General features: G+C 50.4%; 1 protein-coding gene across 2 annotated transcripts in view; it reads left to right on the top strand.

Moving 5' to 3' along the window:
- The window catches only part of GPD2 (glycerol-3-phosphate dehydrogenase 2), a 143,201-nt gene extending 116,634 nt beyond the window's left edge, over nt 1–26,567 (top strand). The window contains exons 17-18 of one of the 2 annotated variants that reach the window (XM_069780613.1): nt 25,102–25,201; nt 26,400–26,567. In XM_069780613.1, the coding sequence (XP_069636714.1) occupies nt 25,102–25,201; nt 26,400–26,407 (108 nt within the window). In that variant the 3' untranslated portion in view covers nt 26,408–26,567. Of the gene's footprint in view, nt 1–1,576; nt 1,936–25,101; nt 25,202–26,399 lie in introns of those variants that run through there. The other variant, XM_069780615.1, reaches the window with a different exon arrangement.
- The last annotated feature ends 316 nt before the right edge of the window (nt 26,568–26,883 follow it).

Raw genomic sequence — 26,883 nt, 5'->3', positions numbered from 1 at the left:
TCCCGGCGGTGGGGATGGAGAGCCTCTTCCTCCTCCTCCTCCTCCTCCTCACCTGCAGCCCCCGCTGCTGCCCGCTACCCCTTGCTTCCCCACAAATGTATAAACCATTTACAGTTGTTTGCATAAATCAAAGTGCTGCCTGTGAAGGAGTCATAAGTGATGCTGTGATACGTATAAAAGACAACAGACTTTCAGAGCAGAAGAAACACCCACAGAAATTTTGTCTTTTGGCACTCAATACAAACCATATTGGTGCATCTACCCAAATAAAGCACCGCACAAAGGAGAAGCAGGCTTTTGTGCGATTCTTTGTTCTAAAGTTACATGTTTGCTTATACGTGGGAGTTGCCTAGGCTGGAAAACTCCAAAGCAAATTATTAATCAAGACCAATTGATTTCCTGAAGAGGCCAAACATTGCAATGATGATGTGCAGTATCATGACAATTTGCTATTTTCAATAACTGTCCTCGTAACTCAGGACAACACTCTAAGAAATACATAGTGAAAATATATTGGAAGAAATGCTGCTTTCACAAGCGCTCCCAGAAGATATTACACTTCTCTATTTTAGAGCAAATTTTCCCTGCTGCCGCTTTTTTTTTTTAAGAAGACTTCATGAATATTGATGGTAAACATAATAACAGCAATACTCAGGAGTATAGTCAACTCTTGCTGTACAATTCACATAATTCCCCTTAAATTAATGGGAGTTACATGTGTGCCCTGGATAAAGACTGCACCCCCATGGATGCGAAGCTGAGCCGTCGGCTCCGGTTGCACAAACACAGCAGTGCGCCCTGCCTTCCCAGGCGGGAGAGCTGCGGGGTCAGGCCCTCGCAGTTGTTTTGGTTTCCTTTATTTTTAAGGCTGAATTCAGTTGCGCGTGTTCCCGCACCGTGTAATCATTGCATTTCATAACATAAGCACCAGAGTTAAACCCACTGTCCATTAAATTTATAACTTCCCAAGCGACCATCCTCTTCTCTCTCCTCTTTTGCAAAGCTAAGCAGCAGGATCCTGTGCAAGCGACGGCAGCCGATGGATGGAGCCCCCCGAAAGGACGGGGCATGGGGTGCCGCCACTGCCCGGCTCCTGGCCCAGCTCCCCGGGGATGCATCCCTCGCCCTGCTGACATTCGCATGCCGCAGACCCGGCAGCACCTGGGGAAGGAGACGGGAGTACTCATGCACATTCATTTTCCCCGCTCTCACCCCAGCGTGAGCTGGTCTCCAGTTGCTCCCCGCTCACGGGGACAGCACGGGGGTCGCGGGGGCTGGCCCCCGCTGTGGCTCCAGGGGACACCCCGTACACAGGGAGGGGTTACAGTCCTGAGGTATCGACCAGTGTCTCTCCGCTGACCCCCGTGCTTTGGCCTAAATGGCTAATTTCGGTGTCTAATGAAATGACCCCCCCCCAGAGCTGGGCAGCTCTTGAGAGCTGGCAGGAGCCACGGCACCCAATGGAGAACCGACACTGAGTAGCCTTGTCAGAAACACATCTCTTCTTTCTTCCTTAAAGAGTCTTTTGACTTTTTATGAATCTTAATTTTATTTTCTTAATGTCTTAACTTCACAGACTGGCTGGATTCCGGTTGGTTACGTCACCTAGTACTATTGCTGTTCTCACATAGGCTGAGGGCATGAGCACTGTGACTGACGTGAGCACACGTGAGAACTTCAGACTCAAAGCTGTCTCCAAAATGAGCAAAGTGACAATATTGTCCTGTGACTTGTGATCACTGGAGCGGCGCTGGAGAGTGACATAAAAGGGGTAGGAACATGGTTCCTTTAAATGTTTGGGATAGAGTTTCAGAAGATGTTTTATACTGTACTCCCTTTTCCAAAGCTCTCCAAAGAGTAAAGCTGAGACTATAAAACATGGATGTCTGAGCACATAAGAGGTAACGAATGCTTAGGCTCTGCAGTACCTCTGCTTTTTCCTTCTTAAAATGCATCTTATCCTACAAAGGGGACAGACCCCAGTGCTGGGAGGTTTCTGTCTGAAAGGTGGATCCGCAGGACGGGAACCTCTGTGGGACATGGGGGTCAGGGGGAGGCTGATGGGACCCACGCAGTCACGGTGTGGGATTTGCCACCTTTCAGTCATACAAGGCACCCCGCAAAGACATAAAAGCATGTTCTACTACATTTTAGGGAGTGTCCCTAAATAAATAAAGTCCTTTGTTGAGTTCTCGCCCCCGAAGGACTCATGCCACCAGCTGAGAGACCCCGTCCTGTACTCCCGAGTACCCTGGCATGAACGGCAGCAGAGCGGAGGGGTTCGCCATTACCCCCCCGTACCCGGCTTTTTAGGGTGCCGTCGCCGCACAGCCGGGCACTGTCCCGGGATTTTGGGAGCCCAGCCGTGCCGTCTGCCCCCTCCCCGCAGCACGCTGGTGGCACCGGCACACCGTGAGAGCCCCGCGCTTTCCCGAGCCCCCCCCCCGCCACCGCCGCAACTAGCGGCGTGCCCTCAATTAGCCTGTGTAATTGTGGTGCGTGGGGTGAGGAAGCAACCTTCTCCCTGCGAGCCCCGGAGGACCTGCCGCCTGATGAGGATGCCCGGAGCAGGGCGGTCAGCCCGAGGCGGGGGTCCAGCCGCCGCCGCGCGGGGCTGCTGGGTGGCAGAAGGCAAAGCCCCGGCTGGCCGAGTCCTCCGGGCAAAAGCGGGGTCACCTCTTCAACGCTCTCCCTCTCGGCCACAGCCTGGATAGGTGTGAGCATAAAATTTGAAAAAGGTCGAGCAAGCGAAAACGTTTTGCCCCAGCACGCAGCCACCAGTCGCATCGTCAGTAATGACATCTTTGGACCTACCTGTACAAAAGAGAGTGAGTTTGGAAAGCTAGAGGCAGGTCTCCACTGCAACAGCACCCCGGATGTGCAGCAAAGACTCGTCCCTGGCTCTGCCCCACAGATCTGAAGTGCTCGCCCAGCCCTCAGCACTGGCTTTGCTGCTGGTATGGGGGGGCTCTCCTGCACCCCAGCTTCTGCTGGCCACAAGCACACAGACCTGGGGGGTCAGCTTACTCTCTCACCCACTGTAAGAGGCCCATTGACTTTGATGGCTCTTTGACAGCGGCAGTTTTGAAAGGTAGATGCAACACAGCGGTCAAGTGCAGAGTGGTTCAAGGATGGCTGAACACCGAGAGATGGAGTAAAGCAATAAAAAGAAGGCTGAAATTCAAAAAATGTCTTTGTCTCGCAGAGCATCCCTGGTGGTCTCCCACGGGATGTGGTGGAAGCAGCATCACTTGAATAGCTGGAACTCTGCTGAACAAGGCACTCGATAAACCTCTGGAGAGAACAAACCTGCCTTGGCAAGGGTGGCAGATTAGTGGCCTTACTATTTTTAGTCTAATTTCTGGTGGTGGGAGTTTCTTACTTTGGCTCAGAAAGGCAACAAGGCTCCCTACAACCCCAGCACGTGCTCACCTGGCGGCTCCCTGCTCTTGGGAGAGGCACAGCTTTTGCCCACTGTCCTGTGCGAGTGCAGGATTTGTGGGAAATGAAAGTACCAGGGCTGAGCACAGGTCTCCTGAGAGGGCATGAAAATATTCGCATCTCAGAGAGCCTTTCTCAGAAGCGGAAAAAAATTCTGCATGACAAACCCTGGTTACGCTAGAGGAGCAAACCAGGCTTCACCACCACGCAGGCTGCTGCTTCACCCACATCCAGCCCCAATTCGCCTCTAGAGCTGAGCTCTGTCTGAGTCCCGTCCGGTTTGGGAATTGCAGGTTTTTATTTTTTTGCTCTTTTTTTACGATTAAAAAAGATCAGCATTTTGGAAAAATCCAACACATGTTAATACCATGACCTGCACAGTTACTGTCAATAGAGATGGGCTGGTGATCTTTAAAAGGAGATTTTCTCAGGGTGAAGGACAAACATGACATTAGAGTCATCAAACTCCCTATCTGACAAGGACATATAAATTGTAAATGGTCGGGGGCACTAAGATCAGCTTGTCTTTCTTCCAGACACTTTTCCATCAGAGTAGCGATCTGCCAGCTATCATCTGCATCTCGTGCCACATGCCGACAGCCGGGCCGGGCACCATTAATCACAAAGATGCTGCGGCTTCCTGATGCCCACCAGTGTCTGCGCCCACGGGGCGCTGAGGGGGCAGGCTGGGCCTGGGGGGGGGGGCCAGGGGGGTGAGGACCATGGCTGCTAAGGGTCGGAAAGCTGGTGGCCTGATCCTGTGACTACTTACACGTGTTAAGCACCGGTCCCCAGATAAGCCCCCGTCTTGGTTTGGACAGCCGGCGGGTGAACATGGGGATGAGCCCGTGGGCGAAGGCGTTCCCCCCCCCCCCCCCGGGCAGGGACTGACCCTCAGTGGTAAGGGGGGACGCTGGCCAGTCCCTCAGGACCCCAGGGCTCTGGGCCACCAGCTCTTGCAGCCAGGGCCGGAGGCTCCCACCATCCCTACTCCTCGTCCTGTGGCTCCTGTCCCTGGCCAGCAGGAAAAATGGGGTGTGGGGAGTGTTCCCCCGGGGCAGGAGCTGGGTGGTCGCGGGGAGGCTGGGGGTCCCAGGCAGCCCCAGCATCATCCCACTCTGCCTGCCTGGGAACACTCCTGGTTCTCGGCACAGGGCATCGCCAGGCACGGAGGGCAAGGATGGCATTTTTGGTTCCTACCACACTCGGACGGGAGGAACCGAAGTGATGACACCAGGAGATGGACAGAAGATCACAAAATTCAAGGAAAGCCAGCAGAGAACCTGGAACCATTCAGGCCAGTGAAGCTCTGCCCTGACCCTTGTTCCCTTCGGGGAGACGGCTAAGTGTGAAAGCCAAGGCAAGTGTGAAAAAAAACTGCCAAGGCTAAGTGTAAAAGCACCCGGCAAGCATGGGGGAGAGGGGGCATCAGGAAATTAGGCAAAATCCTGTTCCTACTGCACTGCTGTAAAGCTGTGGGACCCTCATTGGATTTATCTCACCTAAGCATGAGCATGACTGAGATGAATTTAGTCCTTGAACTGTAATTAAAAATGAGAATGAAATTAGTGCGCTCGCAGAGCCTACATGTTTATGCAGATGAAGAATACTTTCCTTCTGCTCCACTGAGAAGCTGCTGTCCGGTGGGTAGAATATCCTCTGCACACAGATTTAGTAAAAACATTGTTCTTTACAGGAAACCTTTGCACATATCATTTTCAGGGAACAATGACGTTCCAAAGTGTTGCTATAAGAGTTTTGATGATCAACTCTCATTTTATGTATGCTCTCTCAGCATCTTGACCCCGAGTCCTTGGCTCTGTGAAGGTAACCGAAAGAGCCAGGTGATGTTTGTGTGCTGCAGAAGAGCTGGGGGGTGGGTGATACATGCAAAAAGCAAACCCCGTTTTTGCCCTTGCACGTAATTAATGTGCTCAGCAAACCCAGCCATTTCCCTGGTATTTTGGGAAGCATAAGCTAATGAAGCCAACTTTCCAATATTAGAGGCTTTGAAATAAAATCTGCATCTTCTTTCTATGCCTCAGTTTCCCCGTCTGTAACATTAGTGTATTTAGCAATGTTTGCAGTTCATTTGTTTTTAGAATTAGATAGCTGGAAAATTCTGGATTTTGGTAGGATGCCTGATCAGCCAGCTTTGCTAGGCACGCTTAACAGCCCCAGTACCTACTGGGGCTCTAGCTGGGTTTGATTTATGTATGCAGTATCAAATAGTCATTGCCTGGAAAAAAAAGGGAATCAGCTAAGTAGCAAACAAAGAGGAGTCAGGGAGATCAGAAGTTTTATTATCCCATTTGTATCCAGGGTAAACCGAGGCATCAAGTCCTGTGGAGGGGGGCCAAGCTGAAACACAGAATCAGAACAAAAATTGCCAGTCCAGAGATAAATAAACAGGGACGGGAGCTCCGAGCTGGGCTCGTGTAGGGCTGACCCCCGTGGCATGCCTGGCAGGCAGCATCCCGGTCCCGAAGCCGTGTCCGTGTCCTGGCCACATCCCCATCCTGGGGGCCACCGCAGAGTCCGGGGGGGCTGTGTCCAGTCAGGGCAATGGCCGGGGGGGTCAGACCCGGGATGGAGCTGCTGTCAAACCAGCCACGCAGCGTGCAATTCTTCTTCCATTTTTGCTGGCAACTGGAAGACAACCATAGCCACCACAATACCGGAATGCTGCTGTGGCCTCCCGCGCCCCCCCGGCTCCCCTTGTACCTGCTGGGCTGTAGCACCCCAGGGCACCGGAGCTGCTCACGGGGACACCCCAAAAGAGGCGGCAGGACCAGCCACATGGGTCCCCCCAAGGCAGCCAGGGAGATGCAATGGGGTGCGCATCCGCCCGGCAGGGTGGGACCCCCCCGCCGGGGCAGCAGCACCCCACGGGTGCGGGGTCCCTTTTTGTAGAACGATGAGAAAAAACGTATCCCGGCAGTGAAAACCGAGCTAGGTGCTGGTGAGGGATTAATCAGGGCTTCCAGCACTCGCAGCAGTGAACCAAATGTCTTTATCTGCCATGTAAATGCAATAAAAGGATATACGCCTAAGATTACAGAATTTATAGCCTCAAAAGGAACAAAACCATATAAAGCACCACTTCCATATAAAAATGTTGCTGCCGTCTTCAACATATGTAATTCTCCCCACAAAGAAGTATATGTATCCTATATAAGTCTTGCAAACCTCTCATGTATATATATTTTTTTTTATATATATATGTATTTTCTAATGAACGACATCAAAGGACATTATGGTCTACATTTTACCAGATCTGGCACCTTATCAATGCTATTCACATTTAATTAGTAGACATTTCTTCTCTGTGAGCATATTTACTTGAATTCCTTGTTCCTACGGCAACCCAGCTAGCACCACCGCTACCAGAACAGTCTAGACTAACCTAAAAAAGGAATGGAGATTAACGAGCAAGCTCAATATTAAGATTATACTGCAAAGACTGAGCTTGGCGAGAGCAGCATTACAAAGCAGGCTCAGATAAGACTTTTATTTCAAGGAGCCTATTTATAGCATTGCAGATTTGTATTTATTCAAGGGTACCTATAGTATACAGGCTGGGAGAGACGACTCATTTAGCACTAAGTTCTCAGTAATTGGCTATCAACTCAGGTAAAGGGATTTTATTATTATTTTTAATAATTAGAATCCATTTTCATTTTAAAATACCCACTGAGGGAATAGCTAAACAATATCCATTTCTATGTACAGATGCTTTCCTCGCTGATGCAGTTGTAGTTTTAAAGCACACAAAAATATCTAAATTACCTAAGGCACTGCAGCTGCTCAGAACAGAAAATATTCTTTAAAACAAGACACACACATTGCCACTTTTATTTACATTCTCATTTAAGATTTCCTTAGTGAGTGTGAACACTGAAGGCAGATATTAGAAGGCTGATTTGAGATAAATATCAAAAAATTCTTCTCCTTTAAGTTTATAAATGCCCCCTTTTTTAGATTGATAAAGGAAAATGCAAAATAAATTAAATAAAGAGGAAAGGGCCATTTATAAGTTACAGAGAGAAGCATCTCATTTAAACATTTTTTAATGCTTAGGGGATTCTCATCCTTTTCTGGGAAAAAGTCCAGTCTAAATACTCTCACGCCTTTTATTTTCAACCTGGTTTGCACATTTTAACTCTGGAGCAGACAGCTCTGTTAAGAGATATGTACAAAATGTTAAATAAAATGAGTAGCACCACACCAAAAACCCCGAAGCGTTAATTTTTACGGATCTCGAAAATGTATTACAGACTTTGGAGGTTAAACTGTGTACATATTTTTACAGGGGGATGTTTAAGGCGTCCTTGGGGCAAGATCTCCCCGATCAGCGTAACAAGGACGAAGCTGTGGGGAAGCCCCCCAGTGACCTGGCTAGTGGAAGGGGGCGAGACTCTCTCCGCCGACCTTTTGGCACCACTTTATTAGCTCTGGGCTGCGAGCAACAAGTCTAACGCGAGGTGTCTGCGTGGCAGCTTGCTTTGTTTTCAGTCTCGGTCAGAAAATGTTTGGGTGCTGATCGTCTGTTTCGGAGACATCCCAGAAGGACCTTTCTTGGGCTTGAATTTCCCCTTCATCTCCCTTCCCCGAGTGGTCCCCTCCTTGCGCCAGAGCATCGCGCGGTTGCTCCCTTTGCGACGATGCCGTACAGGCACCCACGCAGCAACGAAGCCGTCAGAAATGCCCCGGTGAACTCCCCCCTGCGGTAAGCGGCCCTGGGGAGGTGGTTGCCTGTATTTATCCTCTTAATGCCATGAGTTTAGAGCCCCCAAATTATTACTTTTACCAAAATAACTCTCGGGTGCAATCAACCAATCTAAACACCTTCAGAAGTCTTTTCACTGCCTTTGGCTTGCAAAGTGAGGGGAGAGAAGAGATTGTATTTTTGATGCATTATTGCTGACTTCCCACGCTTTAGTTTCCCCTCAAATATTAGCCATCACCTGAATTAATTAATCTCAGCAACCAAACAGTGGGGCACCTTCTGCCGCAGTCCGTGCCCTGAACCCCGCAATCCGGGATGTGCTCCTGGGCTTGTACGGAGTGCCTTTTAATACCAAAGAACACAACAACTTAAATGCCATTCCCTGGTTTTATGAAAAAGCAATATAGGAGAGTAAATAGGGCAAATACCAACAAGGAAGGACACGTGAGTCGAATCGAACAATAAATTCAAATAATATCACTAAATCGAAGAGCAGAGGCAGTGTCTGAAAGCTCCTTTCTCTCCGTGACTTTTCTGGAGAGTCGAGCAGCTGAGCACATGTAAGAATAACCTATTCTCCTTTCCCATTAACAACAACAATCAAGGCTGGATTAAACCTCTTCAAATAATTCTCCAAGTAGAGATAAAGCATAAAAGAGAGAGAGAGAGAAAAAAAAAATCCAACGTATTCTTTCGCCACTGGTAATAAGCTTACGCCTGGAATAGACTTGTTAAATAATTAGAGTTAAATTACCTCCTCTCCTACCACTGCCTTTCTCAGCTTTTCCTTTCTAAGTTGCGGTTTAATGGAGAGGAATTGGTACAGAAACATATGGGAGAGGACGGGGTGAAACGCCACCCTCGCTCAAGGCAGGTTTGTGTCCTGTTTTCACGCACGTGCGTAGCCGGTTATTAAGCGTTGCCATCAACGGTCCCCGGGGAGCCGGAGCAGCCCGACCCCGGCTCCCAGCGCCCATTCTCCCTAAGGCAGGAGCCAGGGGCTGCGCTTCCCCCGTGCCCCGGCACCACGCACATGGACACACGCGTACACGCACACGCGTGTGCATGCACGGACACGCGTGCAGGCGTGCACGCACGCCCCGGGACCCGCAGCCTGCCGGAGCCCCAGCCCAGGTCCCCACTCTTAAACAGAAGGCACAAAAAAAGGAATTGAGATTTGCAGATCTGATAATGAGCCAGTTAATGACATAAATGATACCTCAAGAACCTCACTAAACCATCCAGGTCCTACAATTTAATCTGTAATAAATACTCCTGCATCATTGCGAGATGGCTGCTCATAATGGCAAATGAAATATGCTGGTATGATAGGTACAATAAATCTGGATTTTCCTATGGTTCCCTCAGGCTAGAACAATATGTAACCAGAGTGCGCACTGTCAGGATGAGCAGATCTCAAAGCCATCATAAAATCTAAATGGGGACTAATTAGGAGGCCCTTCCCTTCTAGAGTTACTATTTCTATTGACATTTTCCATGCATGAGCCCCTCCATAACATCATAAGTCACCAAGATAAGAACTCCCTAGATTATAGGGAAAAAGCTTTAATGGAGAAGTTGAACTCAAAGGCGATGCATAAATTTTCCTTCTGATACCCCGGGAAGTCTGTGTTCAGTACTTTCTTTACAAACTTTCCTCCCCAGCTCTGGGTACAGCTCTGTCCGGCCCCGTCCCTGCTCCCACCCTCGCCTGGGGACGGGTGCCCCGGGGTGCGACAGTGGGGGGGGACGTGCCACCTCCAGGGCCCCCAAATGCCCCGAGCCCGGCTCCTGGGAGGGCATCGCCCTCTCCACACCCCGATGCCTGTTGTGGGGCAGTGGGACACAGGGAAGGTGAGCGCCAAGGCGGCTCTGGGGTCCCTAGGTGTCCTCCGCAGCCCCAAGAGACAAGGGCAGCTTGGCATGGGATGGAGCGCTTGCACTGCCGGGGCTTTGGGGCAAAAATGCCGGGGGGGGCAAACAGAACCGGGATGGTCCATGGGCTCGCGATGGTCTGCGGGGGCCGTGCCTGGGGCAGAAGGGGAGGGGGAGCGGACCACACATTGCATCTTCTCCTGGCTGCAGGGCATGCCCCTGGGGAAACCCAGCAGCCCTGACGTGAGGGTGGGCACCTACCAGTGCACGAGCATCACTGCTGCCCCTGTGGGCATCCTCCTCATCCCCCTTCGGTCGCCACACAGAGTCTTTGGGGAGCAAGCCGGGTTTCTGCAGAGCCATCTGGGCATCGCTCACATTGGCAGGGAGCCGTGGGCTGGTGCTGGGAGCGTCTCCAGGGTTTTCTTCCTCTGACTGAGCACCCAGGGATACAGGAGTGATGGGCGCTCCGAGGCCGGCAACCCAAGGGGTGGGCGATGCATGTGAATGCGCTCGGGGTGCAGAGAGCTCCAGTCCCCGCTCCGTCCCCTTTCACCACGTGCATAGCTGCGCTCCCGCTACCTACACAGGGACTTACAAACACCTGGGCTCCTCCTCAACTGAGCATAGAAAGCAAGATTTATTGGCTGTTTACAGCAGACTTTACATTCAATTTTCTCTTGTCACATTCGCACAAAGTAATTGCCCTTGTGTGTACGTGCATATTCCTGTTTGCTGAAGGCGTGGGCACGGATCCTTTCCTGCCTCGCCTGATGAATCACCTCCAGCCACAGGATTTAGGAATTGTCCCACCACCGTGATGCTGCAGGTCATCTCTGAGCCCATAGAAACATCGCGTACAGGGTCCCGGTATGGTGCCGCAGCCACGGTGCTCTGCCAGGGACAAGGGTGTGGGAGCAGCCCCAGGCTCCCACAGGCTGGAAAGCCGCAGAAGGATAAACCAGCACCAGTGGTGCAGCCAGGCGCTCCAACCGGGACAGCCATCTGCTCTCGGTGTCCTGCCCCACCGCCTCGAGTGTGGCACTCACACTTCAAATGCCTTCACTAGCGCTTCGCTGAAACACCCGCAGCTTGGCGATAGCAGCCAGACGGAGTCTGGGGGGGTCCTGGGCTCCCACACTGCCACGCTGGTGGTGCCAGCAGACCGGAGCCCAGAAAAACCCAGTGCAGATAAATAATGCAGAGCGAACATTTTACAGACAAAGAGCCAAGGCATCCTGAACCCGCCACGAGGTCCATGCGAGCACAGCCCCGCGGCGCGGGCACCCCCAATCTTGCCCTTGGAAACGCTAACACAGTCCCCTCATTTTTCATTCTATTTATAAATTAAAACAACACAACATGGTCTCCTGGCTGTTTTGCTGTCCTACCTTAAAGGTTGTGCCATGCTGTGCCATGCCATGCCGTGCCGTGCCGTGCCAACAGGAGCGCAAGGGCTCACAGTCGTGCCAGGCAGGCAGCTGGGACCCGCACCGCACAACTGTCTGTAAATCCCCAACATCACCGATGTCCGTGACACCCCAACAGCTTCCTCAGTGTTATGCCATGGAATAAGTTACTTTATACAAACACTCACACATTCACGTAGGTAAAATTAAAGTGGCCCTGTCGAGCCCAGCTCAGGGCTGTCTGGTTATTTGGTATCAGCTTGTATGAATCAGCCACTCAGGAAAATTTCCTAAGATTTTTTCAAAGGGTCAGTTTAGAGATCTTCTTGGGCTCTGCAGGTTTTGGACTCTCTACCAGTCAGGTTTTTAATCTCTTTGCTTTACTGAAATTTTTAAAAAGGGATTTTGTCACTGCTGTTACTTTTTTTAATGGGAAGCCCAATTCTCATCCGATGGCGTGCCTATAGCCACTGGTGCTGTATACAATTATCAGCGGAGTTCAGCAGTGCCTTTATTGACCCAGTTGGGACGGGTTTCTTGAAAACTCAAAATCTGGGTGCTGGGCAGAACTGAACTCCTCGGAGGGTGCCGGGGGCAGTGGGGATGTGCAGTGGGACCCGCTGGGACAGCTCTGGCCCAGCCTGGCCACTGGCCAGGGGATCGGGGTGTCACCTTCTGCCTCGCTACCGGCTCCCCAGTTACACCTGACTTCATGCATTTCTGGTACTCGGGGAACCAGAGCTGTGATTTTCTCCCCAGGCTTGTCCATTTCTGCAAACTGGGGAAAAAGGAGAATGTGATGCGTGCCGAGCATGTCATCGATGACTTATTCTTTTGTAGTCTTAAAAAATACATTAAAAAATAATTTTTATGAGCTTTTACAAATATTTTGTCCCTTGCATACATAAAACAATAAGAAAATACACTGAGAAAAAATTGTAGCGAGGTAACTTGCATTGTATAGAATACATAATGGCTCCTACCTTTGATGACATTTATCTTTACTCGTGAGGGAAGACCTAATAACATGAATTATCAGGTCCCTCCTCACTCATGAAGAATAATGTCATAAAGGACCCACGCCATCAGCCATCGGAGGTGTTCGGTATTAATCCTCCTATTGTTAGAGCTGGCGGATCACTTGCCTTTTCATTGTTTTCATGATATAAGGCAAGCCTGCATGGAGCGGTGGTGAAAATGCAATTCTGCAGGAGTTTCGACCTGATCGAAATGCTGGAGTTTTCACACATGATTATCTTTGATCTTCAAATGCACATTATATTTTTGAAAATTACTGACGTAGGTAAACAAGCATTTTCTCAAAAACAGCATTCCTGAAGGATGAGTCTAAATACCCTTTCCTCAACTTCGTGTTTACACAGAGTTATACAGGGGAAATGAGCCTTCAGAGAATTATTAGAGGGCAAACGAGAAGCAGCCAAGTTTATGAAAAAATAGCACAAAAATGACTGAGAGGATAGAGATCTATATCCTAAGTCAACTCCAGTTCCATTTCATTTTTTTTTTTGAAGGAAATCACTGGCAGGCGCGATTTACTCTGTGTTTTCTAGCAGGATTGCGCCGAGGAGGGCAGCCGCTCCTCCGTTCCCAAAGGTGACCCGCCGGGTGCCCTGGCTGCTCCCGTTCTGCCGGCCCGGCGGGAGCACGGCTCTCCGTCGGGAGGAGAGGCCATCGCCGGCTGCATCAGCCGTGCGGCCTCATGTAGGTTCACGTAGAAAATTTGCCATAAAATTTGCATGCTGCTTGCACACACCCCAGGCGGGCGGCAGCCAGCAGGGGTTCGCCCGAGCCCTTTCAGGGTCCGTAGGGAGCCCATCACCCTCCTCCTGGCTCCGGTCACCCAGCTCCCATGGAGCACCATGGCATCCAGCCAGCTCAGCATCCCGTTACAGACACGGCAATAAATGCTATAGTTCTATCTCGCACTTCTCATCTGAGGATTTTGAAGAGACTCTCCAAGAGCTGCATTCGTAATTGCAGACGAGATTTCCGTGGCAGAGCTATTTTTCCAAAGTTATGCTCTGATACTTTGTAATGACAGTGTATAAATATGAAAGACAAACACCCACTAGCTTTCCGCTGAAAGGATGGGAATTCAGGGAAATGGAAAATAAATATATTTAGGATTTAATGCAACACAAATTCTTGGTCAAATAGCTGTTAGGTTTAAATGGATCTGGAAACGGTTCACTTGAAGATACATGGACAAGAAGCAACACTTTGTTCTCACACATTCAATAGAATCCCTGGTACTATAGCAGGGCTGCTCGGGCCTTTTATTTTAAATATTCCCGTCATGGGCTCACACTATGCAAATGCGGATGGGTGGGTTTGTTCAGTGGAGGAAAGTAATTCAAAACCCAGCAAAACAAATAGGAAAATTCATGAGCAATCTCTCCCTCTACCAATTTTCTTCTGCTTTTTATGTAGTCGCTCCCGAGGTAAATGGAGGGACGGCGGCCGCCCGCCCCGCCGGCAGCTCAGGCGCGGGACCCACAGCTTGGGACGGCCGGTGGGTGCGATGCCCCGGGATCCGCGCCCAGCACCTCTGCCCAGCAGGGATGCGCGGTGCCCGGCTGCAGCCGGCAGTGCCTGCGCACCGGCTCAGCCGCCGGGAGTTTCGGGCTGCCCCGAACCTTACGGCTTCGCACCCAGAGAGCACCGACTGCAAGGTAAACAAACCAACCCAAAACTCCGGTAATAGCAGCAACGCCAAAACGCCGGTGAAGCTTCTTGTTGTTGCTGTTGAACGTAGCCCTGGCGATTTGCCGGGGCGCCTGCCGAAGTCCCCCGGAGCTGGCTGCCAGAGCGTCCTCCCGGCTTGCCCTGCGCTTCGAGGAGGCACCGACTCCTCCCGACTCGATCCCAGCCGGATATTGCTAAGGAAGAATGATTTATCAACAGATATAAATCAAAATGACTGTTTAGCAGTGCTGATTAGCTCGAAATGAGTACTTCTGGAAACACAACCGCATCTAAACATGACACATCTGTCTCCGCTATCGCGGCGTGGCATATCTCATTTAGTCACCGTGCCCATTTGTATGTGCCCTTTAGTCCCTCCAAAGATTTAGAAATTGGGAAGAAAAGAATTTTATCTCATATTAAGGGTAATCCTATTTCATATGCAACAAATCCATAATCCAGCCAGCGCAATTCAGGATCACACCATTCGTTCCTGCGGGCGCAGGCAATACATCACCGCGGTGCCCGAGGCGCGGCGAAGCCGGTGCGTGCCACGGTGGGTGCGGGGGCATGGCCAGACTTTGTGGTTTTACCGCAAGAGCCACGGCATCCTTCTCCATCCTTCCTGAAAGTAAATAAATAAATGAACTAGTTGTACAGTGAAAAAGAGGAAAGCACGAACCCTGAAGGCATGGAGCAGAAACACAAAGACCACTGCTTTAAAAACATCGTTGCTCTTGAGTGAACACCACGAGGCTGGCACCCAGCCCTCAGTTTGGGTGTTCGGGCCCCCGGTCACTATTACCTGACCGCCCGGTGTTTTGCAGCGCCTGGAGCAGCAGCCACTGGATCCCAGGGCACCGGGGTCCGTGCGTGCTTCGGCCGAGCGTGTTCGGCACAATCCCAGCCTCGGGCGCAGCGCAGCGGCGAGCAGCGGGCTGCCCCTTGGGGCGAGAGGCCGCCGGGAGCCCCGGTAATGCACCACACAATTGCAAACAAGTGGGGAAATCGGTGTTGCTTAGCAATTTGCTGCAGCACGCTCGAGGACTGTGGAACGGGCAAAAGCTTTGTCAGGAGCTACAACATTATTATTAGCACTATTTAAAGAGCATCCCAGATGTGCATGGCACTTTACGGACAAAAATAATTGGCGGTCCTTGCCCCCTGAAGCTGAAATAACACAAACCCAGCCCCAGACAACAATGAGCACGGCTGCGGAAAGCCGGAGCACGGCGGCGGCGATGGCACTCCTGAAAGAGCACGGGCTGCACCCGTTATCACATCTGCTCTCGCACTTGACCTGCCCCGATTGCAGTCACGGCAAGTTTTTTTTCTCCGATTTTTCACTGAGCGCCCAACGGCAAGGACAGGCTACTGGTTTAAATTATTTTATGTCTACCTCTCTAGAGCTGAAGATGGCACCCGGGCAGGAGCCATCACCGCGCCGGACGCGTCAGCAGCGTGGATGGAAAATCTCCCCTGGGTGGGGAGGGTCCCGGTGGGAATGCGGCAGCGCTGGCAGGGCAGGCAGGGTGAGGGCAGCCCACGCTGCCCGCTCCGCTCGGGCACGGAGGCGAGGATGCCGGTGCAGCCCATCGCCCATACGGCAGGCAAACCCTGCCCCGGACACCCGCCTGACGACTCTGTTGGCAAGTTTTGCAGCTTTCCGTGGGAATCGTGACGTATTCCCAAGGACTAATTATCTGCTCATGCGTTTTGGGATCACTGCTGTGCGAGGGCGTCCATCTGCAGCCCCGGCTGGGGCTTTGCTGACCGTGCCTGCCGCTCATTGCGATAGGTGGATTGTTTGCATTCTCACGTGGACTAGAATTATTTTAACAGTGGCTTAGCATTTATGGTACAAAAATGGTCTCAAATATCAATGACACGCTGCATTTTTAAATCCAGCCTGTCAGAGGCAAACCAAGCACCACTACTTATGGGCCTCATCTCCGGCAAGGTGGGCTCCAGAGCCCCTCGGATCAGCGGGAAGGTACTCACTACCTTCAGCGAGGGTTTGCTCAGCCTTTGCCAAGCATCCCTGAGCCCTCCCAACCCACCGTGAGGACCACAATGAGGGTCATTAATGACGTTAACCGCTGCACGCAGGTCAGCAAACCCATCACCCGCTCACAGGGGCGAGGGGAGGCATCCCGATGGGGACGGGAACGAGCAGAGGCAAGAGCTAAATGAGCCCACCCAGGCTGCAATACAGCTAACGACACGAAGGCAAGATCTTAAAATATTTTGAGTTCGTATATGGGTTTTACAACTATTTGAGGCTACACTATTTGCATACTAGTACTTCTCTACAAAAGGAATAAATGCACCTGCCATTGCATTAGAGCAGCCTTGGTCGTAAAGCACTGTACTGCTCTGCGTAGCTCCAGGATTGGGACCCAAAAATATAACACAAGCCCAATCCAGAGCACATGTAAGGCAGGAGAGAGCTTCCTACAGCTTTTAATGAGTTCTGGAGCGGGTCCCAGGTCATTCTGGTGCTGTTTTGTGAAATTACTTAGATTTATGTCCAGCTATTTAATATCAGCCTGACCTGCTTTTGCTCAGCTCTGTGTTTGACTGCCGCTGCTCCCATCCAAAGATTTTAATTTTTTATCTTGTTCATTTTTTTCCCCTTTGCACTGATATTTTTTCTAATTTGGTGATCTCAGCAAGATGTTTGGGATGCACTTGACAGAGCATAATATATCACCTGTCGAGAGATCCCAGCTTTTAAAAAGTGGGAAAATTATTGGTATAATTGCAGAGTAAACGCTTGTCTGGGGAAGGGGAACTCCTCCATGCCATGGAGTGGTCCGGGAACCTTCCCCCCCTCCAGAGGCGCGAGTCCGGCCAGCGCTGGGCGCTGATGGGAGCCTGACAAGGAGTTGATAAACCTGGGCTGCCCCGCTGCTCGGAGACGCTCTATAACTGATTGTTTTAATACCAAAGTGACACCAAAGGGGGGTCAAGTAAATAAATATGCATGCCTCACCAGTTCAAAATAATAAAATTCCAATGTGTGCAAGCCTGCTTGTTGAACATATGTTTGCGGCACGGCTAAGCCATCTGGCTCAATGTCAAGCATTTACACCAACTGCAGTCTTACACTACCTGACAGCAGAAAAGCTTTATTCCCTTGGTGTTTGGGCACAAATGGAGAAATATTATTGAAATGATTATCTGCATCAAGACTCAGATTTGGTTTGACATTTAGCTGGCTCTGTTTAATCCAAAGGGTTGTCTGAATGAATAAAGAGAAGGGTTCCTCCAGAAGATGCTGCAAGCAGCCAGGGAAAGCCAAATGATTAATGAGACTGAAAGGCTGGGTGGACCCTGCCCACCTCCACCCAGACCTCGGTGCCAAGAACTGCATATGAAATTAGTCTGAGGCTTTTGTAGCTTGTCAGGAGGATGCTCACAACCAAAGGGGCTCTATTTTTGGACCTTAAGAAAACAAAAGAAATCACTACGTTGCTTCCAGCCGGGAAGGAAAGCTCTGTGTCCTAATTAAAAACAATCTCTTAGAAGTCGCAGGTCATCATCACACCTCGGTTAGAGCGAGATGCGTTTTGGACCCGTGTCCCTCTGCCCCCAACGCCAGAGGAGAGGGGGAGATGCCTGGTGTGCAGGGCTGGGGGAAAGCCCCCTCCTTCCCCGGGCAGAGCCCCCACTGCCCCCCTGGGACAGAGGGGTTGTGAGCAGCGCGGTGGGAATTTAGTCCCAAAGAAGGTGGCCCGCTTCCTTTTTTTCAGAAAAAAGTCTTCTGTAACACAGGAGGGAAGGAAAAAACAACCTATGAAGTTTGGAGCGAGTTAACAAGAAAAGAGTGGGAGCAGGATTTGTTTGAACTCACAGGGTTGCTGAAGGCTCAGTTTGACAAAGACAAATTTCTCTGAGAAATCAGACATACTGTATTTTAAAATAAAATAGGATGGAACTGCAAGGCACAAGGCTCTGATCAGCGTTATGGTCCAGAAAATCGTGCTCTTTGGGGGTACTAAAGCGCAACCTCCTTCCCTCTTCCCACAGGAGACCAGACTGTACTGGGTTTTTTCCTTTTTCCTTATATCTCCACTTCTAAATTGTTGATTTGGATTTAAAATTAATTTGGTGATTTGAGTTTAATAAGAATGTTAGACATGATTTCCTTCTCACTCTTACTTTTAATTAACTTTTTAATTGAGATTTAAATGAATTCTAATGAACAGAATTGGTAGCCTAATTGATTTGTTGCAGCAGCATAGTGAGGGATCAGTATGCTGGCAGCATTTTGATATATTACTCCATGATGTCAAACAGTTTACAGGTTAATTTTTTGGCAGAGGTTACTTAATGTCAGCAGAAAACAATAATTTACTTTTGATTTATTAGTAAACAGTCCCTCATAAGTATATGGTCCACGATGTTTGAACAAACTCGTGTTTATGCACAGCCTTCTTTGCCACCTATTAATGTCTCATTAGGAACTTGTCCCGGCTTCATACAAGAACTTCACACAGGCCTTGCCCAGATGTGCGCAGGGACAAACGGTAGCAGCACCGTCTGGGGCCAGGGGCAAGGGATGGTCCGCCGCTCCGCTCCTCCCACCGCGTTCATGTCCTAAACCCCTTTGTCCCACAGATGGCTTGGCAAGCCCTTTGCTTCTGAGCAGACAACCCGTTCGCGGTTTCCCTAAATAAATCCATAATAAATTTATTTCCATAAATAAATGAGAAAATACACTCTTTTTTCGCATTAAGAACAATGAGCAGATGAGGAACTACGTTATGACAGAGCTGAACACAGGCTGTAATTTCTGGCTGCACAAATTGCAGTTTGCCCCTATTATGATCCAGACAGCTCAACCGCACGGTTCTGAAAGAAAGTGGGCAGCGCGTGATTAATTGCGAGCTCACGGATTTTGCAGCTTCGAGAGTAAATCAACTGCTAAGAAGTGCTAACTTGCTAAAATATAAACTAATTTTAGTCTCTAGATATTAAAATATAATGCATCTTCCTCCTCCGTCGGGAAAGCTCATGAGAAGCTGTGGCTGACGCAGGGGAGAAAGCTGGGGTCAGCCCCCCTGCACGACCCCCAAGCCGGGGAGACCCTGCCCGGCTTCTCCTGTCCATCCCAAACCACCAACTGCCCGGAGCACACCCAGGGCTGCCGGCGCTTCCCGGCAGAAAGTGCCGGCGCTTGGCTCAAAGGGCCTGGTTTTCTTCCCACCCTGGGTGTAAATCAGAGCGACGTTGGACCTATGTGGGTGTAAATGCAAAGCTTTAGAGACATTACTGCAGTCAGAGGGTAAAGCAGGATGGATGGAAAAGGAGAACGGGGACAGTGCAGGAAAATAGGATGAAAGAGAGAAATATTACTGGCAACATCCAAGACGGCTTGAAATATAGGGTGCTACCATATTTAAAGGAATCAGGTTTAAAAGTTTCATTTTATGATTTGTAAGGAATTTATGTGAAAATAATATTCAAAGACTGGCACCTTTTTTTTCAAAATACCAAGCTGTTAGCTGGGAAGGGAGATCCATGGCAAACATTAAACACCCACATTCCCCTGGCTAGAGGTGGGCGAAGCTGGTCTCGGCGGGCTGGCAGAGGGAGGGCAGAGCTCCTGCCTGCGGGGCCACCCAGCATCACAGCCCCGTGTCACCCCCGGGACCCCTGCCCGCCTGCAGCCCCCCCGCACCGCGGCGCTTGCCCCTGCCCAGCAGAGGCGCGGGGTTCGGGGGCTGCAGCATCCAGCTGCATGAAAACCCCTTCCCCAGCGCATGCACACAGAGCAACCTCACCTCTGACTTTGGAGAGGCTCTTTGCCAGCTGAACGCTATCGTTTGTAGTGGAATTAACAAACTAACAATTTTCAAATCATTTCTGGTGACCTAGAGCTGCAAGCTGACTCTGGTCCAGTGTGTCGTTACAGAAGAGGATGGTTTAAAGACATTGATCTTCTAGAGGATAAAAATATCTGTCAATTTAGTGCTTCCAATATACGAACAAAGTATAAAAAATGGCACAATATATGAACCAAGTATAAAAAATGGCACATAGCGGTTGGCACCCCCGAGTGCAGTGCTGCGCCGCATCCGAGTGAGGGGGGATCGGCACGGCTCTTGGGGACGGACTTTGTCTCCGTCCCTTTGCCTCTCCCTTTGGAAATGGAGAGGGTCACCCATGGCGAGACCTGGGCTCCGGCCCCACGGGGCTGTGGCAGCCTCGCTGAGGGCTCCAACAACTCAGACCCCCGGGATGGTGGGGAGGGCCAATTTACACCAAGTGTGGCCCTGGAGGTGTGCAACTTATGTCTGATGTTCTCATTAAAGAACAAAGTGGCAAGTGGAAATGAAAACTGTTGATATCACTTCTCGTTCCTCTCCCAGATACAGTGGCTTTTCAAACATAAAAAAATGAAATTCATCATTTGTTTCAATACGCTCCATTTAGAGTATTTCATACACCACAAACTTGAGATTAAAGAGAGAGCCTTTCTCAAATGCAGTTTAATTTTGTTTTTCAACTTCTTAAGCTTCTGTTAACACCTTTTCTGCAATCAGTACAGTACCTTTTAAGTTAATTAGTTCTGGAAAAGAATTACTAGTGTAATTTGTGATGAGACCTCCCTCCCTTTCATTCACCAGACAGAGCAGCATCTGATGTAGATAAAACGGACCACTGGAGGCTCCTCTAGTGAAGAGAGATGGTTAGAGATGAACTCAGATAACATCTTCAAACCATTTATCCCCCTTCAGCTCTGTAAGTGGGGAGAGCTAAGGTTTTAGCTGGTGTAAAGTGTACATTTCCATAACCTTTGGAGAGTTTCTTCCTGAATTATTTGGACTCCTAAACACCACAGATCCCACACAGGGAAGCACCTCACACAGAGGATGGTGCCCATTTTTCTTGTGCTGGCGGGTCACCCATGACTGGTTAGTCTTGGGCCAACTGTTTCTTCTTATTGTCAGCTTATACACCATGGAAATCGAACAGTTTCTGCCCACTCATCTCCTGCCTCCAGCAGCTTCACCCGAAGTTTTGGACAGCTGCTTTGGGTGGCCGCTGCACACCCAGTCCGAGGAGTCTCTGCCCAGAGATGAAGGACGAGCTGCTTTAGATCTGCACCAAATGCTCGTGTTGTGCTTCTAATTCACTCTGAAAATTGCAGTAATTTTCCACAGCTTGTTAGCCATCACAAACTCCTAACGACAGATTCTGCATGGTTTCCAGCGGGAACCACAGCTTAGCGCAGTTCTGCTTGAAAACTGTCCAGGGGCATCAGACAACACCAGCAACATTCGCGTGATGAGTGATGCTGCAAAAGGCTCTAGGATGCCTTCTATGAAGCTGAGCTGAATTTTGGGTTTCTACCTGAATGGGGCTTAAACATTTAAAATTAATTATGCAAATCATTGCTTTGTTGAAAAAGGCTGGATGTTAGCAAAGCTAGAGCTCCCAGTCTAGCTCCTGCAATGCCACTTCCAGCTTTGTCTCAGTAGCTGAGGAATTGGCCTTGAGTAAATGATAGCCACAGGTCTTATCAAATTCTCGTGTGTTTATGTATGTCGGTGTATTTTAACATACAGGAACCATCCACACTGAACTTTCACAACATCTCTTTGACTCACTGTCAAGTTCAATAACATCAGAGATCAATTGGTAGTGCATAAATTTACCTTCAAAGAAGCCCAAAAGCTGACACGTTAAGATGATTGGTATCCTCCTCTGGAACAGTGTTTTATCTTCTGATAGAGAACAGGAGTGACAGTCGAAATTTCCTGTGCTTCCCATCCTGATGAAAGCCCAGAGACAAAACCGGTTGTCGGCGTAAGCTAATAACACCCTGGTGCCGCTGCTGCCTGCAAAGATGGGTTAGGGCAGGGAGATGGGAGTGGCAGAGTCACATCTTGGCCAGCTCCTGGCAGCATCCAGAGGCTTGCCTGACTCTGAAGGAGCATATCTTTCTTTTAGGGAAGCTTATCCTGTTAGAAATGTACATACCATTAACTCAACGATATTGGCTTCCAATACTAATACTTTGCATTAAAATCGATTTGTTAAATCCAAATAGAAAACATTTATGTAAAAAAATTTTCACTTAAACCTATTTTCTTCCCTATAAACCCCAAGTATAGCAGTTCCCAATCTGTCCCTTTCTACAGAGTTTGTATTTATAAGTGTGATTATTGTCAACTTCCCTGCTTTGAATGGGAGGAGGTTTATTTGTAATTTGCAATGGCCATAATTTGCAATGGGAAAAACCTAGGCTATTTGGCAAGATACATTATTTAGCTGATTCTGACTTAGTTAAACTGTTATGCTAGATTAGCAAATAAGCTGGGAGAAACTGTGCAACAACTGAGAAAAAATAACGTTGAGTGGAAACTGGCTACTAGCTGTTTTAATGAAAATAAAAGTTCCACTAACCCACAATTGAAAGTAACAATCTAATATTGTCTTACACTCTTATCCAACTTTTCAGCCCCCTTATCTTCCCTTAAATGCTATTGACAATGAAGAACACACTAGATTGATCACAGCTGACTCGGTTTTCAGCCAGTTAAGGATTCACCCCCAATCCCTGGTACTTTCTTAACCTGCAAGGGTCAGGGCTCTATTGACATCCACACTATAGGGTTGAAGCCAAGGAAGCGGTGAGTAAAAGGGGGAAAGTCCTCTGTATTCCTGCCGCCGCTGAGGCAATGGTATTTGTTGGAGAGAACTGCCCTGTCCCTGTGCCCTGCAGCCCGGACACCGCCGGGGTCCGCCCTGCCCGATGCTCTGCCTCGGCGCGGCGCTCCGGTGGGACGGGGGTCGCGGGGGCTCGGGCTCCGCGTGCCGATCCCGCTCCTCCCTCCTCTGCCTCCCCTGGGCCCCGCGTTCCCATCAGCCTCGATGGCTTCTCACCACGTCCCACAAATGCACAGCAACTCCACCTCTGGACATCCAGTTCTCTTTTTTTTAATGGAAGCTACCTGATATGTTTTTGTTGTCTATTCCTCCATTTTTTTTCAAGCTGCCTTTAGGGCTGAATTATTTTGTAGGACTGGTTGGGGCTTTTTGTGTATTTGAGCTTGTTTAATTTTGAAATAGGCAGGACTGAATTTCTGGGTGCTGCTGCAGCTCGCCGCTTCATTAATGAAAGCGTCTCGTCCACGACTAGATCCTCGCCATCACCACCTGAAGTTTGTGTAACAAGGGCCCCTGCAATTTAACTACCAGGTTTTGAAGGGTCCCGCAACCATGGTCTTCCATGGCCCAGTTCCACCAATAAATGCATTAGCAGCATATTTAAAAAAGAAGGAGAGCCTGTGATACAGCCTTTTTGTTCTCAGCCAACGGCCCAGCCTAGCTGGCAAACAGCTACAGAAGAGCGATTGCAGCAGGCAAGCGACTCGCCCAGCTCTCCTCCCAGCGCCCCGAAACCCAGGCTGACCGGCCGCCCAAGCCAGCAGCCCCCTCTCCCCATGACGGCAGCGGAGGGTGTCACCACCCTCTGCCCTGACGTCCCAGCGCTGCCGGACCCCGTGCCGGCGCTGAGCGATGGGCTGCCGGACACCCCGCCACCAGCCGCGCCACGGCAGCAGCCGGCACTCCCCATGCAGGGACCTACATGACCTGCCGTATTAACCCATCCAACTCAGCGTGGCGTTTGATGATTAGAGAGGTGTTATTTAATTTATTTTTTCCATACTGCAGTTAATTACACCGTCTCTGATTGTGCTGATAATTTTTGCTCCTCCTCAGCCCAGTAATCAACAATTACTCGCAGGTCTTGTGGCAATGCCAACACGCAGGACACGATGGCTTGATTTGCTCTTGGTGTGAAGCCAATTCAGACAGCTTCTTTGGGGTTTTTCTCCTGGATTCCCTTCCCCAGCAAGGCGATGTGGCCCTTCCATGTGCCCTATGCCCCTCGAGACACCTGGCGTCAGACACCAGAGGGCTGAAAGGCAGCCGAGTCCCTGCCAGGCTGCTGGTGGCTGCCAGCACTGAGGCGATGCTGCTCCCGCACCGTCAGCATCCTCCGGGGCCGGAGCCACCGGCGGGCGCCGGGGGCTGCCACCTGCTCAAAAGGCGCAAAGGTGGGTGCGTGGCACCCTCGCCGAGAGCTCAGCCCAAGGGTGGGCACTTATTCAGGCTGGAGATCGGCAGCCGGCACGTTCAACCTTCTGCACCGCTCTGCGTCTCACCGCAAGTGCAGCCGCAGCATCTTATTCTGGAAGTTTGGAAGTTTGTTGGGGTTTTTTTTGGTTTGGTTTTTTTTGTTGGTTTTTTTTTTTCCTACGTGCCTTTGCCAAGGCGTGAGAGCTAGAAACTGTGAAAAATGCCAGGAAAAAGTGAGGCTGGAAAATGAGCAGAGTCAAAAAGCCTGTATCTAGGTGCCTATTTTTTCCTTCGGCAACAGAGAAATGAGTATATGCCTCCAAAATTATTCTAGCTCGCCGTAGTGATAGGAGTTTACTTACTAGGAGGGTTTCCTCATCTACTCATTGCTTCTTTTTTTTCTTTCTCTTAAACGATGCTCTGAGTAACCACTTCTATGATATCATCTGCCAAGGTCTTTCGAATTTCTGCTTTGCATTAAAGACAAAGAATTCTTCACAATTAACGTGCTTTGAGGGTTTCCTGTCACAGGAACGTAATTAACTCTTTGCTGGCCTAACTAATTTCTGCATTTTAAAAAGTAGCCTGATAATGACAAAAGTGGAGCACTCAATCCACAGGATAGCCATTAGCTGCACTCAGTTATTGTGCAGTCTCAATTCAGACCACAATTACTGTCAGTGAATTGCACTGGAAGCTACTTCTTGTACGCAAACAAGAATACTATTCATTAAAGGCCACTTTCAATAAAATGCAATCTATATTTTTAATGAATATTTGAGAAAGAAAATACAATCTCGGATTCAGAAACCTGCAATACAGTTATTATTCTTTTAATAACAGACTTTCTCAGGTACAGCTACTGACAGATGTTGGAGAGGCAGCAGAAATGAGATGGCTGGTGTAAGAGCTTTGACTCGAGAAATGAAAAGCAGAGCTCACGGTAAGCTAAGCCGATGTTAAATAAGGCTTTCCCGGAACCACCTACAGCAGACACAGCTTCCCCCGTGGCTTTTATTGATGTCCCTGGGCTGCTACGTTCGCCTTAAACCTTTCACGCCCGGTCAAATACAGCGACGTGGGAACCGAGAGAGGCGCCGGGTGCCCCCCGCCCCCCCCCCCGGGGTGCCCCCTGGCCCCCGCCGCCCCGCTCCCCCTGCGGTGGCCGAGGAGCCTTTCGGTTCCCCTTCGGAGAAGCGACAACCCGGCCCACCCGCTTCCAAAAATCTGTGTTTTTCCCGGGGAACCACGAACGCCGCCGTTACGGCTGGGGGGGCGGCAGTCCCCATTCCGCGGGCTCCCGGTTCTCCCCCCCGCCCCGAGCCCCGTGCTCCCCGTCCCTCCGGCCGCGGGGAAGGGGCCGCTCCCGGCCCGGGGGGGCCGCTGCCACAGTCGGGCCCCGGGCGGGGGGGGGGGGCTCGGCGGCGAAACCGAGGGCGGAGGCGGCGGCGCTCCCGGGGCACCGCGCCCGGCGGGACCCGCTGCGGGACGGAGCGGGGGGGGGACGGGGGCGGCGGGGCGGCCGCCGCCCGCTCGGCTCCGCGGGGGGCTGCGGGGGGCGAGCCGGCGCGGCCGCTCGCCGCTTCTGCACGGCAACATTGCCCTCTTTCGGCAGAGCGGGGCGGGCGGCGGGCACCCCCTCGCCGGCAGCACGGACACCCCCCCGCCGGCAGCACGGACCCCCCCAACAGCACGGACACACCCCCCCCCCGGCAGCACGGACCCCCCCGGCTCCCCCCTGAGCTGCCGGGGCGCGGTGGGGTCCGGGTGGCGAGCTCCCCCCGCAGGGCTTTGGGGTGGGGGGCCCCATCCCCACAACGTCTTCCCCCCCACCCCTCGGAGCGAGGAGATGCTGCACGGCCAGGTTCGGCTTCTGTCTGGCCCCCTACAGAAAGGCGCATGGTTACGGGGCTCTTTAAAAACGGGATTTGGGGAGAGGTTTCAGGAGAAGAGCTAGTCCAACTCGGCTCTTTCGGTGCTGAGGTTTTCCACGCACAAGAAAATTCAAAAGTCCAAATGTTAAGGAAAACATTGATTTTAAAGGAATGCAGAGGAGGTCCCTTAACTGAGAAGTCGAAGCATCTTGCACAAGTATTCACCAACAATGTTTTCTCACTACGTTTTTCTGTTGTCTTTTATAGGTAGGTGAACACAGCCAGAAATAGACTGTCCCTCAGCATTATTCTCTGTTTTTCTTCTCCAGTGCGTAGAAACAGGCAAGCAATGTAAAATTAATACATAGTAAAATATTTACTGAGTTTAATATCCGAGGTTACTACATTGCAACAGAATATGAAACCTGGTCTTTTTAACTCGGTCTAGTGTTTTTAAACATCAGAAGTATTTTGCGCGCTGTCTCCTGTGTTCTTTCATTGCCCAACTGCTATTCTGAATTCAGTGACAATTACCATCGGCTCTTTCAGGTTTGTCAAAATACCATCTCCTCTTCCATATCAGCAATTCAGGAGTGCCGCAGACCCCTCTCCAGCTGGGGCTGAAGTGAGATCCAGGCTCCAGCCTTCAAAAGGAGCGGTGAAGGGTTCCCAGCATTGCTTTGCAAAGCTACTGATAGAGAGCAGGCTCTTTTCTTCTCTTTGTGCACGTCAGACTTTTAGCCAGAAGACT

Source organism: Haliaeetus albicilla, chromosome 4 (genome assembly GCF_947461875.1).
Source record: "Haliaeetus albicilla chromosome 4, bHalAlb1.1, whole genome shotgun sequence".
NCBI lineage: Eukaryota > Metazoa > Chordata > Aves > Accipitriformes > Accipitridae > Haliaeetus > Haliaeetus albicilla.
The sequence above is the reverse complement of the archived record's forward strand: the minus strand, read 5'-3'. Positions and strand labels throughout refer to the sequence as shown.